This window comes from Podarcis filfolensis, assembly GCF_964270895.1.
Source record: "Podarcis filfolensis genome assembly, chromosome: 16".
Lineage (NCBI taxonomy): Eukaryota > Metazoa > Chordata > Lepidosauria > Squamata > Lacertidae > Podarcis > Podarcis filfolensis.
Genome location: NC_139620.1, coordinates 16,710,159 through 16,726,164, shown reverse-complemented (window position 1 = coordinate 16,726,164; position 16,006 = coordinate 16,710,159). Strand labels below are relative to the sequence as shown.

At 50.5% G+C, this 16,006-nt stretch overlaps 1 protein-coding gene across 15 annotated transcripts in view; it reads left to right on the top strand.

Annotated features, from left to right (window-relative positions):
* The window catches only part of PC (pyruvate carboxylase), a 269,742-nt gene extending 255,780 nt beyond the window's left edge, over positions 1-13,962 (top strand). For all 15 annotated transcript variants that reach the window (XM_083589358.1, XM_083589350.1, XM_083589351.1 and 12 more), the window contains 9 exons: positions 2,219-2,440; positions 3,612-3,768; positions 4,402-4,642; positions 4,872-5,121; positions 6,703-6,947; positions 7,526-7,705; positions 8,990-9,238; positions 9,997-10,137; positions 12,384-13,962. In XM_083589358.1, coding sequence (XP_083445484.1) covers positions 2,219-2,440; positions 3,612-3,768; positions 4,402-4,642; positions 4,872-5,121; positions 6,703-6,947; positions 7,526-7,705; positions 8,990-9,238; positions 9,997-10,137; positions 12,384-12,632 — 1,934 coding nt within the window. In that variant the 3' untranslated portion in view covers positions 12,633-13,962. The remainder of the gene's footprint in view (positions 1-2,218; positions 2,441-3,611; positions 3,769-4,401; positions 4,643-4,871; positions 5,122-6,702; positions 6,948-7,525; positions 7,706-8,989; positions 9,239-9,996; positions 10,138-12,383) is intronic.
* The last annotated feature ends 2,044 nt before the right edge of the window (positions 13,963-16,006 follow it).

Here is a 16,006-nt window from a genome sequence, read left to right as displayed (position 1 = left end):
AAGACTCCTAGATCCTTTTCACATGTACTGCTCTCAAGCCAGGTGTCACCCATCTTGTATATGTGCCTCTCATTTTTTTTGCCCAAGTGCAATACTTTACATTTCTCCCTGTTAAAATTCATCTTGTTTGTTTTGGCCCAGTTCTCTAATCTGTCAAGGTCGTTTTGAAGTGTGATCCTGTCCTCTGGGGTGTTAGCCACCCCTCCCAGTTTGGTGTCATCTGCAAATTTGATCAGGATGCCCTTGAGTCCATCATCCAAGTCGTTGATAAAGATGTTGAATAAGACCAGGCCCAAGACAGAACCCTGTGGCACCCCACTAGTCACTCTTCTCCAGGATGAAGAGGAACCATTGATGAGCACCCTTTGGGTTCGGTCAGTCAGCCAGTTACAAATCCACTGAGTGGTAGCATAGTCAAGACCGCATTTTACCAGCTTCTTTACAAGAATATCATGGGGCACCTTGTCAAATGCCTTGCTGAAATCAAGGTAGGCTACATCCACTGTGTTCCCTTCATCTACCAGGCTTGTAATTCTGTCAAAAAACGAGATCAGGTTCGTCTGACATGACTTATTTTTCAGAAATCCATGCTGACTATTGGTGATCACAGCATTCCTTTCTAGGTGCTCACAGACTGTTTGCTTAATGATCTGCTCCAGAATCTGCTCCCAGGTCCTAGTCTCCATGTCAGACTAGGACCTGGGAGGCCAGGGTTCAACCCATGAAGCTCCATGGGTGATCTTGGGCCGGTCATTGCCTCTCAGCCTAACCTACATTGCCAGGTTTTTGCAAGGCTGAAACAGGAGGAGAACCATGTACACCACCTTGAGCTCCACGGAGCAGAAGAAGGTGGTATATCAATGTAATAAATAAGTAACTCTGGAAGGCACCCAGTTGGGAAAGGCTAGGTTAGACCTATTAGCGCACAGCTCACCTACCTTTTTGGACCCGTGCACCACTTGAAAAACCGCAGGCTTTTTTCAGGCGGTACGTAGTTAAACTGTGGAACTCCTTCCCACAGGAGGCAGTGGGGGCCGCCAGCCTGGATGGCTTTAAAAAGGGACAAATTCACAGAGGAGGGTAAGGTGGGTCAATAATGCCCACGGTGACAGTTGGAGGCAGAAATGCTTCTGAATACCAGTTGCTGGAAGCCCTGGGGGCGGGGGGGGAGTTGCTCTTGCACTCGGGTCCTGCTTGTCGGCTTCCAGTTTGGGCATCTGGTTGGCCCCTGTGAGAACAGAATCCAGGACTAGCTATGCCATTGGTCTAATCCAGCAGTCTTGTCTTAAGTTCTTTCGTGGAAAGCGTTAGAGGCCCTCACAGCCGCACTGCAACCACATATGCCGCCTTGAGTTTCTGTGAGGGAAAAGTGGTAAGTAAGTAAGTGGGGCGGGAGTGTTTTAGCTTCTTCTGCCCCCCCTCCCAATTAGTGAGGGAGTTTCCTGGAACTGGGGAGGTTTTGCAATCTCCAGGAAAATCTCTGCCTGTCTATCTGTCTGTCTGTCTCTCAGTCACACAGAGAGAGAGAGAGAGAGTCTACACCAGGCATAGGCAACCTTCGGCCCTCCAGATGTTTTGGACTACAATTCCTATCATCCCTGACCACTGGTCCTGTTAGCTAGGGATCATGGGAGTTATAGGCCAAAAAATCTGGAGGGCTGAAGGTTGCGTATGCCTGGTCTACACAATGAAAAGGCCTTTCCCCTCAGGAAGGGGAAGAGCAGTTTCAGGGATCACAACTGGAGAAGGAAGAGTTAATCTCCTCCCCTCCCCCTTGCCATTTGACTTCAAATTGGGTGTGGCTTTTTTCAATTAATGCCTTTCCAATTGCGACCACCCCAAAAACCATGCCCACCCCCACCCCCATGCAGCAATTAACCTTGAAAGACACCTTCTTTTGGCTACAATATATGCCCCCCCCCATAATACCTAACTGCAGTGAGTGGTGGGACTTAGAAGGGAAGGCGAAAGGCGCCAAATTTTGGCATTGCGCAAGGAGCCACTGAAATTTGAAAGCCCAGAGTCCACCACTGGGCTGATGGGGGTCCAAGATAGCCATGCTGCTGGGACTGATGGGAATTGAAATCCAAACTAAGTGGAGGGCACCGGGTTAGGGAAAGCTCTTCCCAACAGTGACCAGTCGAGCTGTTTCCGCAAAGTCCTCTGATTCAGTTTTTCCCCTGTGTTCACCCCTCCACTCCCTGTCTTTCCATAACAGGTCAGCCGCCCACCGGTTTCCGAGACGTCCTCCTCCGCGAGGGCCCTTCCGGGTTTGCCAAGGCCATTCGCCAGCACCGGGGCTTGCTCCTGATGGACACCACCTTCAGGGATGCTCACCAGTCGCTTCTGGCCACCCGAGTCCGCACCCACGACCTGAAGAAGATCTCACCCTTCGTGGCGCACAACTTCAACAACCTCTTTAGCATGGAGAACTGGGGAGGTGAGAGGTCTCCTGGGCCAGCTAGAGGGGGCTGCCAATGGCTGCTGAGCCACAACGGCTGTGCTTCCCCCCAGAGTCAGACGCAGAATGGCTCTGAATGCTAGTTCCTGGGAATCACAGATAGCGAGAGCCATGCTCTCGCACTCGGGTCCTGCTTGCGGGCTTCCCATTGGGGGCATCTGGTTGGCCACTGTGGGATCAGGATGCCGGATGAGATGGGCTTTTGGCCTAATCCAGCAGCCAGGCTTTTCCTGTATTCTTCGGGCGAATGCCACCCTCAGCAGCAGGCAATTCCAGATCTTCGGTTATTTAGTATTAAGGGAGCCACACTCGGCACATGCTCTCCCATCTCTTCTGTTTAAAAAAAATTCTTTTTATTGACTTAAACATGAACTTGCACTGCAATAACACACAAGAACCAAAAAAAAAAAACACAAAGCGAAAGAAGAGAACTGAATGAGAACTAAAGTGAAACATAAACACACTCAAATTTGGCTTGTTTCATTCACATTCCCTGGGAAAAAATGTTATTATGACAAGTGTTGGAGGTAGTAACATTTTGAAAACAATTTATTTTACTTATAAATATCAGGACATCGTCAAGGTCACATGATATTCTCACATAAAGCTAAGAAATCCAAATTGTGGCATATTTCACATGAGGCCTTTGAACACTTCATCATTAGTACATGAATTTTTGCCGCATAGCTGAAAATAAATCTTGATTTGTGTGTCCTCTGGTATGCCTTAATTTTTGAGTTCAGTATATTCTCGGGTCTGTTCTCTTCCTAATTATTACCATTTTGTAGAAGCTGAGCCCTTGAGGCTTTCAAAATGAGCCTGGGGAGGAAGAGGGTTCAAATCTTGAGCCCCCAATTAAAAGCTGCTCCAGACATGGCTACCAGCCACAGTGGTTGTGTTCCACCTCCACAGCCAGAGGCATCAATGCTTCCAAATACAATTTACTGGAAACCCCAGGAAGGGAGAATTGCTCATGTGCCAGGGCTCTGTTTTCTGGCTTCCCAGAAGAGGCAACTGGTTGGCCACTGTGAGAATAGGATGTTGGACTGCATGGGCCATTGGCCTGATCCAGCTAGCCCTTCTTGTGTTCTTGCAACATTGCACTGATGCTCTCCTCCCTCTGCCTCCTCCTCCTGTCTACCATCCTCAGGTGCCACCTTTGACGTGGCCATGCGCTTCCTCTACGAATGCCCCTGGCGCCGCCTCCAAGAGTTGCGCGAGCTCATCCCCAACATCCCCTTCCAGATGCTGCTGAGAGGGGCCAACGCTGTGGGTTACACCAACTATCCAGACAACTCTGTCTTCAAGTAAGTTCCTTGGGTGATGATCTGCAGTCCGGCTTCCCAATTATGCAGGATAAGCACATTTTCTAAAATTACGTGAGCAGTTTGGGGAGAAAGTAGGACTGACTCAGACAATTGGTTCATCTAGTTCAGTATTTCTTACACCAACTGGCAGCATCTCTTTGGGATCACGGGCACGGAGTCTCTCCCAGCCCTACTTGAAGGTGACATCTGGGGTTGAACCCGGGACCTTCTGCATGTGAGGCAAATGCTCTACCATTTGAGCTACGGCCCAATTTGTATTTGTATGCCACTTACATTTCAGCAAATCTCTACTCAGTTTACAATGTGCGTTAAGCTAAGTAGCTTAAATACCGATTCTGCCTGGATAGCTCAGTTGGTAGGGCATGAAGCTCTTAATCCCAGGGTCATGAGTTCGAGCCCCACCTTGGGCAAAAGATTCCTGCATTGCAGGGGGTTAGACTAGATGACCCTCTTTGTCCCTCTGCAATTCTGCGAATCTATAAGGCAAATGCAAAACATCGCATTCTATAAAATAGGATGTGGGGTCTGTGGGATGGGGGTTGGAATTCCCTCGTGCCCCCCTTGTGCCCCAAGCCCTCTCCCCTCAGCGATCCTGCATGTTCCCTTCCTCAGGTTCTGCCAAGTGGCCAAGGAGAACGGGATGGACATTTTCCGGGTCTTTGACTCCCTCAATTACCTGCCCAACATGCTGCTGGGGATGGAGGCGGCTGGGCAGGCAGGAGGCGTGGTGGAGGCCGCCATCTCCTACACGGGGGATGTGGCTGACCCTAGCCGGACCAAGTACAACCTGGACTACTACGTCAACCTGGCCGAGGAGCTGGTCAAAGCTGGCACCCACATCTTGGCCATCAAGGTAAAAGGAGGCCCGCCACTGGTCTGAACCCCACACAGTGAAGGGGCTCATTCCCTTCCCTGTTTTGGTTCCCACTGCACCCACCTTTTTCCGTGTGGCTCCTCCCCTCTCACTGACTCCTCCCTTTATGAAGCCCCGCCCTGGCCTTACCCTCCCCCACCTTGCCCTCACACCAATCCCTCTGCAATTCCCACCTCGGCCTCCCTGAATGCCTCTCTCTCTTCCTCAGGACATGGCCGGCGTCCTGAAGCCACAGGCCTCCTCCATGCTGGTGTCGGCGCTGCGCGAACACTTCCCCAACATCCCACTGCACATCCACACACACGACACTTCGGGCGCCGGGGTGGCCTCCATGCTGGCTTGCGCCGCCGCAGGGGCCGACATCGTGGACGTTGCCGTGGACGCCATGTCTGGGATGACCTCCCAGCCGAGCATGGGCGCCATGGTGGCCTGCACCCGTGGGACTGAGCACGACACAGGTGCGGAAATCGGGAGGAGGGAGGGGCTTCCAGAGATTAGAGAGGCGGGACTTCCTCTTGAAGGAAGGGAAGCAGGAGACCTTGAGGTTTGTCCCCGGCACCAGTGCTGTCCCTGGCCGCAGAGGCACCATACATGATGGTGCAAGCCACCATGGCTTCTTCCCCCAAAGCATTCTGGGTGCTGTTAAAGGGTTTGAGGGTTGTTAGGAAGCCCCTTATAAGCCTCACAGAGCTACAGTTTATAGAGTGGATTAGTCTAGGGGGAACTCTGGGAGTTGTAGCTCTGTGAGGGGAATAGGGGCCTCCTAACAACTCTCGGCACCCTGTACAAACTACAGCTCCCGGGATTCTATCATAGCATTCTGTTTGGCTTTTAAATGCATTTTATTTCACTAAAAACAAAAACAAAGAAAAAGAGCATAGTAAAATATTGTTACAGCAGGTTGAAAGCAGCATAAGGTTGGGCGTTATCACTGAACTTGTTCTGAAACATTCCAGAAAAATACATTTTTTCCCACAAACCTGTTAGGTTAGTTTAAATGTATTCTTTTACAATAAATTAGCTTAATCATAGTTGCTATAAGCCAAATTTTCTCAGTCCATTCAGATGTATTAGGAAATATGCTTCCCCCTATTTTTAGCTATTATAATTTTAGCAGCAGTTATAAGGTTGAACACCGTTTCTTGATCATTTTCTATAATAACCTATTTTAGATGACCAAGCAGAAATATTATTGCTTCCAAAGGGTATATAATATCCTAACCTATCAGAGATATTAGCCTGAATGGTTCTCCAGAATATTTCTATTTGAGAACAATCCCAAAAGATATGTATGTAATCTGCTTTATTAAATTTGCATAGCCTTTTCAATGTGTGGTGTGAATGTGACCCATGCTTTGGAAGCTAGCTAAAGGCATGTATTTTTACCACAGCTTTTGAAAATTCTGATGGTTTACCTTCCTGTTGAGTAACTCTATGCTGCTTCTGGTGTTAGCGAGATGGTTTTGATGTTATTTAAATTATTAAGAATTTTGACACATCTTCCTAACACTCCTGATTGTTTTGTACCAGCTGTGGGACCTTTTGTTGAAGGGTTGGTAATAAGACATATTTAACAAATTGCTACTGCGAGATGTGGCAACGGCTTCAAAAAGAGCCAGCCCAAAACATTTGATCGCCTGAAGCAAAGAAAAAATGGCACCCTCCCTCCCTTACACATAAGAGCCAACGAGTTGGCAGTTGTATCTTTCTTCAAGACTGGTGATGGGGCCACACCCTCCACTGCCCCTGAGAGCAGCTTAGGAGGTGCAATGCAGGCACAATTCTGCCCCCCAGCACCTCGCCATTGATTCCCAACCCCTAGCATCTGCCCCCTGAGGTATTCACCGCATCCTGTCTAATGGAAGGGCTGGCCTCCGTGGCTTTTAAAAGAGGATTGGACAAATGCATGGAGGAGAAGGCTTTCAGCATCCGCTAACCCCAATAGCTATTGTTCCCCACGTAGGCTAAAGCAACAAGGCTTCCCATTCCTACCCCACTACATAGAGCTCTCTTCCCCCCACCCCACCCTCTTGACTCAGGCATCCAGATAGAGAAAGTGTTTGACTACAGTGAATACTGGGAGATGGCGCGGGGCCTCTATGCCTCCTTTGACTGCACGGCCACCATGAAGTCCGGCAACGCGGATGTGTACGAGAACGAGATCCCCGGAGGCCAGTACACCAACCTCCACTTCCAGGCTCACAGCATGGGGCTGGGGAACAAGTTCAAGCAGGTGAAAAAGGCCTACGTCGAGGCCAACAAGCTCCTCGGGGACCTCATAAAGGTAAGTGGCGCCTGGTCCAGGGCCCAACTCCCAGTGGCTTCCCTCCCATCCACAGCAAGGAGAGGAGGAGGGGCGGGCCTTTGGGGCAGCCAGGGCACCAAAGAATCTCAGGGTCATGAGTTTGAGCCCCACCTTGGGCCAAAGATTCCTGCATTGCCGGGGGTTGGACTAGATGATCCTCGTGGTCCCTTCCAACTCTACAGTTCTATGATAAAGATTCCATGGGGCCTTTGGGGTTGGAGCGACTCCTCTGTGAAGGCAGATTGCAGCATTTGGGACTTTTTAATTTGGAGGAAAGGCGAGCGGAGAAAAAAGTTTGCAAAATTCTGCATGGCGTGGAGAAAGTGGGTGGAGAGAAAGGCTTTTTCCTTTTCCTGTGACACTAGAATTTGGCAACATCCACGGCAGATGGGTGGATTTATTTGTTTGTTTGTTTGTTTGTTTGCTTGTTTGCTTTGTAAAATTTCTATGCCTATTGACCATAGGGAGAACCAGTGGCTCATTGGCCCTCTCCCAAGAGGGAGCCGTCTTCTCACCTTTTCCCTCTTCTTCCCCCCACCCCTTCCTGCTCCCTGCAGGTGACGCCCTCCTCCAAGATTGTGGGCGACCTGGCGCAGTTCATGGTCCAGAACAACCTGACGCGGGAGGAAGTGGAGGCTCAGGCGGACGAGCTCTCCTTCCCGCTCTCGGTGGTGGAGTTCCTGCAGGGCTACATTGGTATCCCCTATGGGGGGTTCCCAGAGCCCTTCCGCTCCAAGGTAAGCACCTTTGGTGTCAGGCGTGGAGAGTTCTCCCCTCCCTTTTGCAACTTCCCAGATAAGAATTAACGAGCAGTTGGTAGATTCATAGTCCTTTTATTACAGTGTCATGTTGCGAACACAAATACACAGCTTTCAGTAAGGAAGCAGTTGCCTAGTCCAATCATTCTTCTGGCTACTGCAGCATTTTGGGCACCAACAGGAAGTTCCTCCCTCCCTCTGACTCCTTTCTTCTCTGATACGTTCGGATCTCCGAGTCCGAGGGGAGGTCCCCCACACTCTCAAGAGACGTCTCCACTAGCCGCCCCTTCCCTTCTGGTTCTGTTGTCATTATCTCGTAACTGGGTAACTCCCTCCTCAGCTGTTCAGCTCCTGCCTCTCTCTCTGCTTCTGAACGCTGTAAACAAGGGAGGCGACTCTTCCCCCTCCAGCTCTCCATCGGAGAGAAACTGGTCTGCCACAGAATGCATCCCCCAGTCCTCGTCTTCAGACCATTCCCTGACATTGGGGTTCCATGGATGATAATCATATCAGACATGGAGCTGCCACCCCTACTCATGTTGTTCGCCAACACAGCCTCTTCTTACTCCCACCACCCCTCTGATCAGTGACCAAAATAAATCAGTTCACAACTCCCACCACTCCCTTTACCTCTCACACAAACCCCCAGCCCCTCATACCCCTACCATTCTCACAGCTTCTTCAACCGACATTTTCTTCTCAGTTCCCTGCAACGCTGCTTTACTCAAACTTCTGTTGTTGCTTTAGACCACCAATTCCCCCTCTCCCTTTTTCCCACCCTGATTTCATGCAAATCCAGGTTTATGACGAAGCATTGCAAATCCTTCACTGTGGTGGTGGTGCATTTTTATGTATTTAGGAAGATAGCCAGGTCAGTCATACTCTGAGGAGATGCTTTGAAATCAGCAGAGTTAAATTACATCAAGTCCACCGAATTCAGATTGGGAGTGGGATTAACTGGGTCACACCTCTGGAAAATCCTTCTTAAGCAAGAAGACATTAGAAGATCTTTCTTCATTTCGGCTGGTAACAGCTTCCAGAGGGCTGGAGGCACAACACTAAAAGGCCCATTTCTTACATAAGCAAAGTGCACCTCTGGAACATGCAGTTCTCTCAGCAGTGCCCTGTCTGAGATTCCAGGTAGGGATCTCTGGGGCGAGGTGATCTCTGGTCCTCAGTTGTTTCCCAGCCCCTGGTCAAGACCAGTCCGCCTGAGTCACCCCATCAGGGACACGAGCTGTTGTCTCCTTTGCACTCCTCCAGGTATTAAAAGACCTGCCCCGCGTCGAGGGCCGCCCGGGGGCCTCCCTTCCCCCCATGGACTTTGTGAAGTTGGAGAAGGAGCTGTGCGAACAGCACGAAGAAGAGATCACCCCAGAGGACGTTCTCTCAGCTGCTATGTACCCCAAGGTCTTCAACGAGTTCAAGGATTTCACAGCCAACTTTGGCCCCGTCGAATGCCTCAACACCCGCCTCTTCCTGGAGGGGCCGAAGATCGCGGAAGAGTTTGAGGTGACCCGAAGGGTGGGGGGCAGAGATTCACACAAGCCCCTTTGCCAAGAGGCAGTGGGGCGCCTCCAGCCTGGGTGTAGGTGCTCTTCCCCAGCGATCTGGGGGTGGGCCATTATCAGAAGTTGGCAATGTCTCAACGAGGGACAGTTATTTGGCCCTCCCCACACTAAGGTACCTTTGGGGCAGCAGTACCACGTAGTCAGACTGGATGTCTTTCCTAACCCAGCCTGGAAATGTCATTGCAGAGCAGAAGTTTGGTCACTGAGCTAAAGTCGTGTCCTCAAAAACAAAACAAGGTTCTAGTCTGCATGTTTCTGCATAAAGGGCTGGTCTTAAATAGGAATCACCTGGATAGTTCAGGTGGTTAGAGTGCAGTGCTGATAAAGCCAAGGTTGCCTGTTTGATCCCCGTATAGGACAGCTTCATATTCCTGCATTGCAGGGACTTGGGCTACATGATTCTATGAATCTGTCTCATCAGTCAGACCGTAGGTTCATTTAGCTCAGTATCCTCTTCACAGAAAGGCACAGGAAACATCTGCCTACTGCATCTATCTGGCTCAGTGCTATCTGCACTGACTGGCAGCAGCTCTCGGTGGGTTCATGAAGGTGTCCCCCAGCCTTACCTGGAGATGCCAGGGATTGAACTTGGGACCTTTCTGCATGCAAAGGAGATCCTCTTCCCCTGAGCTTTAGCTTTAGCCTAGCAGGCCCTCCAGGGCAAGGGAACTCAGAGCTTACTGTCTTCCCGACACGTAGGTGGAGCTGGAACGCGGCAAGACCCTCCACATCAAAGCCTTAGCGCTGGGAGACTTAAACCGGGCCGGCCAGAGGGAGGTCTTCTTTGAGATGAATGGACAACTGCGCTCCATCCTGGTCAAGGACACAAAAGCCATGAAGGTAAGATTACTCTGCGGATTTTGTGTGCTGCAGCAGAAGCTAACTTTAGTTAAATGTATGTTGTTGTTGTTGTTGTTGTTGTTGTTGTTGTTGTTGTTGTTGTTGTTGTTGTTGTTGTTGTTGTTACCCTGTCCATCTGAGTGGGTTGCCCCAGCCATTCTGGGTGGCTTCCAACAAATTATAAAACCATAGTCAAACATCAAATGTTATAAACTTCCCTATACAGGGCTGCCTTCAGATGTCTTCTAAAAGTCAGGTAGTTGTTTATTTCCTTGACAACTGACGGAAGGGCGTTCCACGGGCAGGTGCCACTACCGAGAAGGCCCTTGAACCCTTGATTGGAGCACACATTTAGTTGAAAGCTATAAAATAAAACAAGAAAGCTTACGGTTATTGAGAGCCAGTGGTAGTCTAGTAGTTAGAGTTTCAGACTAGAACATGGGAGTGACCGGGGTTCAAATGCCCCCACTCGGCCATGAGAACTCACTGGATGGCCTTGAAGGCCAGACACTGATACCTCTCATCACAATCCACCTCACAGGGTTGTTGTGGGGATTAAAAAATGAGGGAGAACCAGGCACGCTACCTTGAGCTCCTTGGGGGAAAGGTGGGGTATGAAGGCATCAAATTAATAGGAAAGAGTTTGACAGTGGAACAGACTCCCACAAGAGGTGGTACACTCTCCTTCTTGATAGGAAAGAGTTCTATAATCCTAGCTAACTATCTAGTTGGAGAATCAAAGAAGCCATGCTTGCCCCTTCATTCTCAGAAGATACATCCAAAATGGCCTCGCATCTCAAGGTCAAATGAGACTGGGAGGAGGAAGTTATGAATAGGATGCAACCTAAAAAGTATCGGTCTAACTTCAAAGGGTAGAATGAGATCAGCACAAAGGTACAGGGATAATCTGGGAATCTGGAGGTCTCTATCTGTTTAAACGCCATGCTAACCCCTTTTCTGAGTGGCACCCAGACTTCCAACAGGTAATAAATAAGCAGGCTAACCATGAGCAAATAAGGACCAGGGATAGATAAGTGGGTGGACAAGCTGGCGCCAAGATCCAGATCACAGCTTGCAAGATTAGACTTGCAGTTCGGGAAGATGAATCGAGTGCCCTTTCGGGTGTGTTTGTTTTGCTCGATTTGGATGCTTCTCTAATCATTAAAATTCATCCGTGCCCTCCTGAAAAAAATAATAATCTTGCAACCAGCAATGCAAATATTAAAAATAAAAAGATTCATCAGCACTGAAATGCCAGTACCAATCAGCCTCGGAGGTGGGCAAGCAGGGGGTTGAAAATACAATTCTTACTCACCAGCGATGATTTAACAAATGACAATACAATGCTGGTATTGCATCCCTTTGGGGCCTGGTCCCTTCTCATCTGATCTAGCACCTTACCCTGCATCCTGTTCCCAACAGAGGGCTCAGCCAGACCCATCCAGGAGATCCCTAAGAGGGGGCATGAAGGAAACAGCTTCCAGCATGACAGGAGAGATGCACATGGAGGTTCTCTTGGCTAACGCTGAAAGCCGACAATAAACTCCCACTCCTCCTCCGTGAATCTCTATCTCCAATTACATTTTTAAACAATCTATGAGCCAGTCTACATGTCCAGAGGACTGATAGGATGTCAGCTGTCTAGGGAGTGTACTGTTTCAAATAAGGGGGGTGGCATAGTCCAATGGGCTCCTGTGTGTCAAAAAACAACAGTTGAAATACCAAATTCTACACACAAAGAAATCAAGAGAGAAGTCTAGGCTATACCTTTAGTCTAAATCTTTGGCCTTAGTAAGAGCTGAGCTGTTCAGCAGTGGAACAGACTCCCACGAGAAGTGGTGGACTCTCCCTTCCTTGGAAGTTTTTAAGCAGAGGTTGGTTGACCATCAGTCATGTATGCACTGAGGATTCGTGAATATTATTCAACACTATCTTAATTGTTAGTTGCAGATTTTGCTGAGTGATTTCATTGTACTGAACCTTACTAGAATCTTGTCTATATGCCAATAAAGGTTTGAGAAGTGAACACAAAAAAGTATGATCTAGTTGAGATGCCTGCATTGCAGGGGGTTGGACTAGATGACCCTCAGGCTCCCTTCCAACTCCGATTTATACCCTGGGACTACAGCTCCCATCAGCCAGCCCCTACTTGGTGCCCCAGCATCTGGGGCTGATGGGTGTTGTAGTCTAGACTGGGAAAAGCAATCCTGGCATATCATTCCTCTCCTCTCTCACTTCTACTCCAGGAAATGCATTTCCACCCCAAAGCCCTGAAGGACGTCAAAGGCCAGATTGGGGCCCCCATGCCCGGAAAGGTGATTGACATCAAAGTGCGGGAAGGGGACCCCATCGAGAAGGGGAAGCCCCTCTGCGTCCTGAGCGCCATGAAGATGGAGACGGTGGTCAACTCGCCCTTGACGGGGACCATCAAGAAGATCTACGTCAAGCCAGAGATGAGCTTGGAAGGGGACGACCTGATCTTGGAGATCGAGTAGCCAGCCCTCCCCTGCTCCAAAAGCAGAACAACTTGTCCCACTCGCACGCACACGACCACCCACTGAAAACTGCTGTTTCCCCTCCCTCCGTTGTAACCCAGGCCCTTGCAACGGAGTCTTTAAGCCCCTCCATCTGTAGAAACTCTTCACCTTCTTCCCACCATCCCCTGCCAGGCTGTATTCTGAATGCTTCAGATGGGGGAGGGGAGCCCACAGAAATAAAAGCATGGCAGCAGGGAGGGAGGGATCACGTGGGTCAGGGAGACACAGCAAGTGCCCGCTGGTTCCAACTTAGGAGGCAGACAAGGAAAAGCCCCCCTTTTTTGAGGAGGGGGGATTTCAGCTGCTGCCTCCTTTCAAGAAAGTGATGGCGATTTCAGCCCCCTCCAACGAAGGTGGAGCCTTGGAGAAAACAGACCTGAGTGGGGAAGGAGACCCCATCCCCATAGATGCACATGCTCCCTCTGCCCAGACCCCATGGACCAATTTAGCGGGGGGGCAGGGAGTTGTGCTAGGGATGCCATCGTTTCCTTCTCACCTCCCTCTGCTGCTGCTGCCCACTGCTGACTTCACTACATATTTCTCCCCAACCTTTGGGGGGGGATCTTCTGTAGGACAGATTTCCTTCCTCAGAGCTCCCCCCACCCTCCACACCTCTTAGAATGAACATTTCAGGTTCAGCATTGCCTTATGGTTGGGGAGGAGGGGAGCAGGGTTAGGACCCTCCCTTCCTCTTCCATCACTCACTTCCTTAATCACTCATTACAATTGCCAAAACAGAGACTTCTTCTCAAGCCAAATTGCAGAGCAATGGGGGTGGGAGAAACCTTTGGGGGGGGATGGGGAGGTTCAGCTCCCTCCCCCTACATGTGATGTACAAAGCAATCCCAATCACCAGAATGACCTAGGCCAGCTGCCACCAACAAGGTAGCCCTCTGGCTGTTTTGGACTACAAATCCCATCAGCCTCAGCCAGCACGTGCTGATGGGAGTTGTAGTCCAAAATGGTCGTGTTGGCCTCAGACGGTGTGTTGTTTACAGGGTTGTTCACCGAGGGCTGGGAGGGGAATAAGGGTGAGGTCCCCTCTTCCTCCTCCTCCTCCCGCCCGTGGGTGAGGGAACAAAATGGAATAATGGAGCGCAAATCATTTCGACTCCACACTGAGGAACTGAGCTGAGCCGGCCAGCATGTCGGCATCTGAAGAATCATGGGATTATTTGATGAGACCAGCAGGTGAAACGTGGGATCCACAGAAATTTCACTTGAAAGAAACGAAATCTATATATAAATATCTATATAAATATCTCTATATAAAAGCTCATCAAGACAATCCTGTGTGTGGCGTGTGGATCAAGGGAGGGTCAGTGTGGGTGTGATGGCGTCTCTCTCCCTCAGACCGAAGAAACTGAACAACGCTGGAAGAAGATTCAGGACAGATAGAGGACCTCTTCACGCCGTGCAGAGCTAAACTGTGGAACTCCACTCCACAGGAGACAGTGACGGCTACTAGGCATAATGGCCCTGCTCTGCCTCCGCAGTCAGAGGCAATAATGCTTCTGAATACCAATTGCTGGAAGCCACAGGAAGGGGGAGGGATCTTGGGATCAGGTCCCGCTTGCAGGTTTCCCACATGCATCTTGTTGGCCCCTATGAGAGCAGAAGGCCATACCAGATGCCTGTTGCCTGACTCTGAACTCTGGTTGCTGCTTAAATGCCCAAATGCTTCTCAACACTTTGCACGCAACCTTTTGCCAGGTCACAGGGTGTGGTCCAGGGGTGGCTAATGGCTTTGGGGAGCTCCAGGGGCCGCGTTCACACTTTTCAAAACTTTTTGGGGCCGCACAGCAGCAGCTGGTCTGTGCAACCTCCCCCCCCCCCGCATTCTTCCTATGAATGTTGGGCACACAACTCCCCTCCCTCCAGCTGATCACCCCCTCCTCAAATTATCAGTCTGATGATAGTTGAGGAGGGGGGCAATCTGCACCCTCTTGCTGTACTGGGCTGGGGGAGAGACCAAGGGCTCTGCCTATTTTAATCACCAAAATGGAGGGAGGGGTCCTCGGGAGGCCAGAAAAGTTTTGATTCGCTGGGGGGGGGGCCTGATGCAGTCCACCATATCTCATCCCACGTCCCTCTCCCCTTTTAAAGAATATCTTTGCTTGGTACACTGCAAGACAGAGTGCCTGTGTGTCTCTGCCCACCCACCACCTTAATTTTCCCAGAAGCACAAGCTGGAGCTGGGTGTGGGTGAGAAAGAATGAGATAGGAGTCACGTTCAGGGTTGGACAAGATGAGTCTCCGTTTTTTAAATAGCTGCACAATTTACAGTTCTCAACAATAGGTTTCCCCAGATTTGGGGGGGGGGGAGGGCCCAATGCACACACTACATCCTGATCCCAGGAAATCCTGTTGGTGCCCCAGAGCTCACAAGAAGCCCTGGCAGCAAGTGATAGAAGGGACCCTGAGGATCATCTAGTCCAACCACCCGCAATGCAGAAATAGGCAACTGTCCCAAGTGGGGATTGAACCTGCAGCCTTGACCTTATCAGCACCACATTCTAACCAACTGAGCTATCCAATCCTCTGAAAGTCAGCCCACACTTGCAGAAGTCAATGTGCACATTTGCATCATAGGATCCTGTGCTCCATAAGTCTGCTTCTACTACCACCCTGACTTAAAGCAAAAAAAATGCCTCCCTTCCTTAGGGGCAGAGGAAGGGGGGGCGGTGGGGGTGGTCCGCCCTGGGTGTCATCACTGAGGGGGGTGACATTCAGCGAGCCCATGACTCCCAAGCCTACCCTGAGTTGTCCGGGGAAGGGGCGGAGTTGTGCTACCTTGCTGGTGGCCTTCCCCCCTCCCCCCTTCGTTTTGACAGCTATGGGGAGGCTTGGGGGTCACAGGCACACTGTTGCCCCCCACTCCCAGGCTGCTTCCTGGGGGGGAGCCTCCCCCGAGCTGCCAAGGGAAGAGAGGAAGGCTGCTGGCAAAGCAGCACAGCTCCCTCTCCCCCCCCCCACCGCTGCCGCCCAGGAAGCAGCCCACCATGGGCGGCTCACCCCCTGGGCCCTGCCTCTGGGTGCACAGCATGTGCAATGCTCCAGGTGCCGGAGCAGCTAGCTCCCCCTGTGCCCTTCCTGATGTCCAGTTTCTCCCTCAGGCCACAACTTCCCTGTCCCATTGGCTTGGGGGCTGGAAGAGGAGGGCTTAGAAGAACCCAGTGCAGGGACGAGTAGGCAGTAGATTTGCCAACTTTTTAATCTGACATTGCTCCTGTGGTATTAACTACCACCTCCTGTTATGGAAATTGAACAGGGGGAGCTTCTTCAAACATCGGAAGGCAAAGCAATGGGGAAAGTCTCCTGCTAAATTTCAG